This window comes from Urocitellus parryii, chromosome 7, assembly GCF_045843805.1.
Source record: "Urocitellus parryii isolate mUroPar1 chromosome 7, mUroPar1.hap1, whole genome shotgun sequence".
Lineage (NCBI taxonomy): Eukaryota > Metazoa > Chordata > Mammalia > Rodentia > Sciuridae > Urocitellus > Urocitellus parryii.
This window is the reverse complement of record NC_135537.1, coordinates 162,955,961-162,962,143: the sequence shown is the minus strand read 5'-3', so window position 1 is coordinate 162,962,143 and position 6,183 is coordinate 162,955,961. Positions and strand designations below refer to the sequence as shown.

Here is a 6,183-nt window from a genome sequence, read left to right as displayed (position 1 = left end):
TGATCATCTTCATGGTGGTAGCACAAATAAATGTCATTTAGTGAGTTATAAAATAGGTTTTAAAAGTAAACACCAGCCATCAATGCACAGAATCAAAATCTGTGGAAATATTATTTTCCTTGTTGGAAACAAGTTGTCTCTCTAATTACTGATTGGCCAAATTTTCTTTTTTTGTTCCTTATTCTGTCAAAAGAACAATGCCTCCTATATCCACTTACTGAAATAAGTATTTTATCCTAGCAGCACGTGGGGTAAGTCCTGATTTAGTAACCTGAGCTTATCCCTCTTTTATGAGGCATAAAACTCTTCCTCAGTAAATAAACAGCATAATGAAACGTTAGTATGAAAACTGGCACCAACAGCGATAAAGAAAACACCCGCTGCGGTCAGTAAATACCCATTTGGGGGGGACTCTATAAAGGCCTTAGGAGGGAAGAAGGAGATGTTTGGAGTCAAGGTCACCAGAGTATTGCAACCCATCTCTGTTCTTCACTTCTGAAAGGATGACCTCCGATGGTTCTGAAGCTTCCCCCAAGAGCTGCTCTTCTGAGTCCTGTGGCTGGGCTTCCAGCGGTGCATCTGCTTCCCCCTGTGTCCCCACTGCCACTGCTGGGGCTACATCCAGATGTCAGACGCCAGGCTTCCTGTCCAGGTCTCACCTGCCCAGCGGTTGCTATTTTGCTGGGAGCTGTAGCAGCCCGTGCCTGGTGGGGAACTGTGCTTGGTGTGAGGACGGGGCGTTCAACAGCAATGAGAAGGAGACGATGCAGTTCCTGAACGACAGACTTGCCAACTACCTGGAGAAGGTTCGCAGCCTGGAGGAGACCAACGCGGAGCTGGAATGCAGGATCCGAGAGCAATGCGAGCCAGATATGCCCCTGGTGTGCCCGGATTATCAGTGTTACTTCAACACCATTGAAGACCTCCAGCAGAAGGTTTGGGGTTGCAAATCTCTCATGCTCCATCTTTCCAAACTCTTCTTTGCTCTATCCCTGCACTAGAAGAGGCTGTTTTATGGAAGTCAACCAAGGGAAGGCAGAATTCCAAGAGCTAATGGAGTACAGACACCAGGACACTGGACTAAGTCAGCACACCTAGCTCCCAGCCCCGTGCAGTCACCAAAATTGAGTGACTATTAAAAAAAAAAAAAAAAAAAAGCCACATCTATAGATTTGACCTTTATCATCTACAGGATGGGGGGAGAACAGTATATCTAAAATCACTTCTGTCTATAACACCGTACGACGGACACTGTGTATGTATATTCTTTTTCACACAGATGTCAAATGATGTCACCTAGTTGAATTTCATCTAGCAATCATGTTCTTCTTTTATAGATGAATTTCTATCATCACGGATGGGGACAGAGTCATGATACAAACTACTAATAAAAAAAAAACTATAAGTTTTCAACTAGCAAGGAATATTGCAGAAAGTCTTAGATCGTTTAAAAAAGATAAAACTTTGTATTTCTACATTTTGTTGCTGAATTGGCCCTGTGGGTTTTTTTTTCTCCATAAAGTCACATGGTTAATAAGAAAAGCAGGCCAATCAATCGGATACCTTCTTACAAAGACTTTTATAAGATAATGAAAGGCATGATTGTTAAAGGAGTAGATACGCAGGTTTCAAAGAAGCATTGACTTTCATAACAACTTACTTCTCAGATCTTATGCACAAAGGCGGAGAATTCTCGACTTGCGGTACAGCTTGACAACTGCAAACTGGCCACTGATGATTTTAGGTCAAAGTAAGTGGAATTTTAATTTGATAATAATAGAAGGATCTCCCTCCCCACCTGCCTTCTACCTCTATCTAGCTTTCCCCCCAAATGTTCTCTGCATAATATTTTTAAGCTGAGAATGCTTTAAAATCTTGAACGTACCATTATTTGGGATGTGAAGGACATCATGGCATGTGGCTCCTGGGTCCCCTGCCTCACTCTCTGGTGTACCCTACACTGTTCAGTGCATAGCAAGGTAAGTGCTCATGTTTTTCTCTTGCCGTAACAGGTATGAGAGTGAGCTGTCTCTTCGCCAGCTGGTAGAGACGGACATCAGTGGCCTGCGTGGAATCCTGAATGAGCTGAACCTGTGCAAATCTGATCTGGAGGCCCATGTGGAGTCTTTGAAGGATGATCTCCTTTGCCTTAAGAAAAGTCACGAAGAGGTGAGAAAAATGGCCATATCACTAGGAGTAACAAAGTTAAACTGATAACTTTCGTATATCTAAATTTTTATTTTATTTTATTTTTATTTATTTATTTTTGATACCGAGGCACTTAACCACAGAGCCACATCCCCAGCCCTTTTTTTATATTTTACTTAGAGACAGGGTTTCCCTCGATAAGTTGCTGAGGATGACTTTGAATTGTGATCCACCTGCCTCAGCCTCGAGAGCCACTGGGATTACAGGCGTGCACTAACGCACCCAGCTTTATGTATCTAAGTGGAACTTGGGCAGATGTTGCTTAAACTGGACTAAAGCTCCTTGAGGCTCTCTCTTAGGCATCTGATCATTCCAGGTCTGAATGTAGATGTGCATCACTACATGCAGCATGACCCCTGGCCAGTGTCAGAGATAAAGACCAACTCCTCCTCTCCATTGCTTTTCTGGAGAGAGTGAATAACCCCAACCCCACAAGCAGCAGCTAGATGCCACCCCTAACTCCAATCCACTTGGTATGAAAATTGGGCTGATAAATATAGACTGTGAAGTCCCATTCTGAAAAGGGGATCAAGAGACATGCAATATTTGGACCCGTGGTTTTCAATATTCTGTGTTTTAAAACTTTTTTAAATTATAAAATAAATTATAAAAGAGTATGTTACCCCATATTGATGAAGTTTAAAAATGAAAAACTGATGTAACAAAATATATTTTCTCTTTGAACACTGGTTGGTGATTAAGAACTAACCCTTATTGAGGGGCTGGGGTTGTGGCTTAGCGACAGAGCGCTCGCCTGGCACTGTGAGACCCTGGGTCCGATCCTCAACACCACATACAAAAATAAACAAGTGAAATAAAGGTGTTGTGTCCAACTACAACTAAAAAATAAATATTAAAAAAAAATTTTAAAAAGGAAGAACTAACCCTTATTGAGACCTTTCTATGTGCCAGGATTTTTAGAAGTTATTTATATGTATTTTAACGCTTCCATATCTCACAATAACCCTCTGGAAAGGAGATAATTGTTACAGCTATTTTATAGATGAAGAAACAGAGGTACTTATAAGCAAAAAGAGAGTCAGCCCAGGCAACCCGATTCAAAAGCCCACACCTTCATCCACAAAAGCAAAAACCGAGATGGGATGGCATTAGTTGTCCAATTAACTTTTTCCTCCCCCACCACTCCGTGACATCCTTTATTCCACCTCCGCTTTCAGGAGGTCAACCTGCTTCGAGGACAGCTCGGAGACCGACTCAATGTGGAGCTGGACACTGCCCCCACCGTCGACCTCAACAGGGTCCTGGATGAGATGCGAAGTCAGTATGAAACGGTGCTGGCCAACAACCGCAGAGACGCGGAAGAATGGTTCGCGGTTCAGGTCAGCACCCGCAGCATTACAAGGTCAGCTTCCAGAGCTGTGCCTTGCTGGAGTTCTCTAACCCGCCCTGTGTTTCAGACAGAAGAGCTGAATCAGCAGCAGCAGTCCAGCGTGGAGCAGCTTCAGGGCTATTAAAAACGGAGATACTGGAGCTGAAACGCACGGCCAACACCCTGGAAATTGAGCTGCAAGCCCAGCAAAACCTGGTGCGTAAGGCAAACACAGGGTCAGTTTTGCCCTAAGAAATTATGTCCTCTACCCAACCCCAGGGAGAGACAAACAGTGTGTGGGGCAGTCTGGATCTCCAATTTACAAGAATAGCATTTCCTGGCCTTTCCTAAGTACCACTGTCAACCCAGTTGGAAGCAAAGGTCATCAGCTTGTATTGCCCCACTAGTGTACCTGCCCTTCCTTTCTGGGCCTGTGCACAATCCTACAGCACCTCCAGAGATAGGAAGAGAAGGGAGTCAGGGCAGAGTGAGCAATTAACCAATTAAGCCTGACAATGGACAATGGATTTTTACTCTTTTAATCAAGGACAATTCTTCAGGCTCTCCACCACATCTAAAACAAAGAATAGTTTTCTAACTTTTCTTCCTTCAACTGTGGCAAAGTTTCCTGGGATCCACACCTCAACCTGACCCTTTGCTGCACCCGCCCCACCCCACCCAAGCCACAAGATTACCATGCAGTCAAGGTCACATGCACCGTTCCAGTCAAGTACCAACCGCAGTGTGTGCTACATTAAGCCCCAAGAGAATGCCCACGTGGATAATAGCAAGCATTCATTTGATGACAGACACAGTGTGACTTACACCTCACCATAATGTTATAGGGTACAAACCTTCACTAACCCAATCTCAGATGAGGAAAACTGAGGCTCAAATTAAATAATTTGCAGAAGTTTCTGCAATTCTTCTTTTTTTTTTTAAACCAGCAATTGAACCCAGGGGTCCTTAATCATTGACCCACATCCCCAGTCATTGTTTATATTTTATTTAGAGACAGAGTCTTGCTAAGTTGCTTAGGGCCTTGGCTAAATTTCTGAGGCTGATCTCAATTTGCAATCCTCCTGCCTCAGCCTCCCAAGCCGCTGGGATTACAGGCATGTGTGAGTTCCTGCACTTCCACTTCTAAGAGAAAGCTAAATCCAAGGGTTTCAAACCCAGAGCCTCTTCTCTTGTAACCACATTATACCATCCCTCCCTGCCAGGAGTCCAAACTCAAGGTTTTCCTCCCAAATCCTGTCAATCCTCCTTAAAGCTACACAAATAGGTCATAGGTGGCAGTAGTCATAGAGGTAGAATTCATAGCTGATGCTTCTATAGGCCCTAGGTACTTCTACAGGTTCCAGGTACTGATCTAAGTGCTCTCCACATATTATCTCATGTAATCCTCACAACCTTCCCATGAGGTAGGAACTTCACATTCCCCGTTTTAGACAGAATAAAACTTAGGCTCCACGAAGCTGACGAATTTTCCTAAAGTCATAAAACTAGAAGAGGGCATAGCAAGGACTTGAAAACAGTGCCCCTGGCCCCAGAGACTGTAGACAGGATCCTCTTGACAATATTTTCCTTCTGCAGACAGAATCTCTGGAATGCACTATGGCAGAAACCGAGGCCCAGTACAGCAGCCAGCTGGCCCAGATGCAAGGCCTGATTGATACCGTGGAGAACCAGCTGGCAGAGATTCGCTGCGACCTCGAGCGGCAGAACCAGGAGTACGAGGTGCTGCTGGACACGAAGGCCAGGCTGGAGTGTGAGATCAACACGTACCGGGGCCTGCTGGACAGCGAGGACAGCAGGCAAGTTCCACAGTCACTCATGAACTCCCCCTGAGTCAAAAGAGGTCAAAATAGACAATCCTGTTTCCCCCAAGGTCAGGCCAAGGTCAAACCTCCTTAATCTATTAAGGGTTCTTCTTTTTGAGGGGGGGGCAGGGATAACGAGGGATTGAACTCAGGGGCACCCAACCACTGAGCCACATCCCTAGCCCTATTTTGTATTCTATATAGAGACAGGGTCTCACTGAGTTGCTTAGCACCTCGCTTTTGCTGAGGCTGGCTTTGAACTCACAATCCTTCTGCATCAGCCTCAAGAGCCCAGAGCCACTGGGATTACAGGGCACGTACCACAGGGCCAGCCAAGGGTTCTTTGAGGAAAAGTGCCTGAAGCTCAGCACATGACAGTGGATATGTCCTAAAACATTTGGATGTTCTAAAGCAGGATAATTTTCATGTATGACATTTCATGCTGGGGGTATTTCTTTGCTGCTGTTTTCCACTAAAGGGAAATCTGGAACATGCATTCAAAGACCTTTGCAAAATAAAGAAAATATATTAAATACTCTTCAACAACCACTGCTGTGGTGAAGGTGAAGTACCATTCTGGGTCTTGCCATGAAACAGGTTTAAGCCACAAGGAATTTTCTACAGAACGTAATTCATGGAGCAAAATGTAACATGTCTAAGTTACATTTTACCAAGATTTCCTTGTTAAGCCCAGTTTAAAATTGATTTTCCCCAGGCTGGCCTGTAACCCCTGTTCTACAATATCCACCGCAAACAACACTTGTGAGCCGTGCTCAGCATATCTCATTTGTACAGTTGAAAACTGTTGTGTTTGAACGTTAA

The 6,183-nt window shown here is 44.3% G+C and overlaps 1 protein-coding gene across 1 annotated transcript; it reads left to right on the top strand.

Annotated features, from left to right (window-relative positions):
• The first annotated feature begins 503 nt into the window (after nt 1-503).
• On the top strand, nt 504-6,176 carry Krt40 (keratin 40). Its single transcript, XM_026386814.2, is given in 8 exon segments — nt 504-935; nt 1,668-1,750; nt 2,013-2,169; nt 3,387-3,548; nt 3,627-3,680; nt 3,683-3,754; nt 5,135-5,355; nt 6,077-6,176. Coding segments are annotated over 8 exon segments (1,281 nt in total).
• The last annotated feature ends 7 nt before the right edge of the window (nt 6,177-6,183 follow it).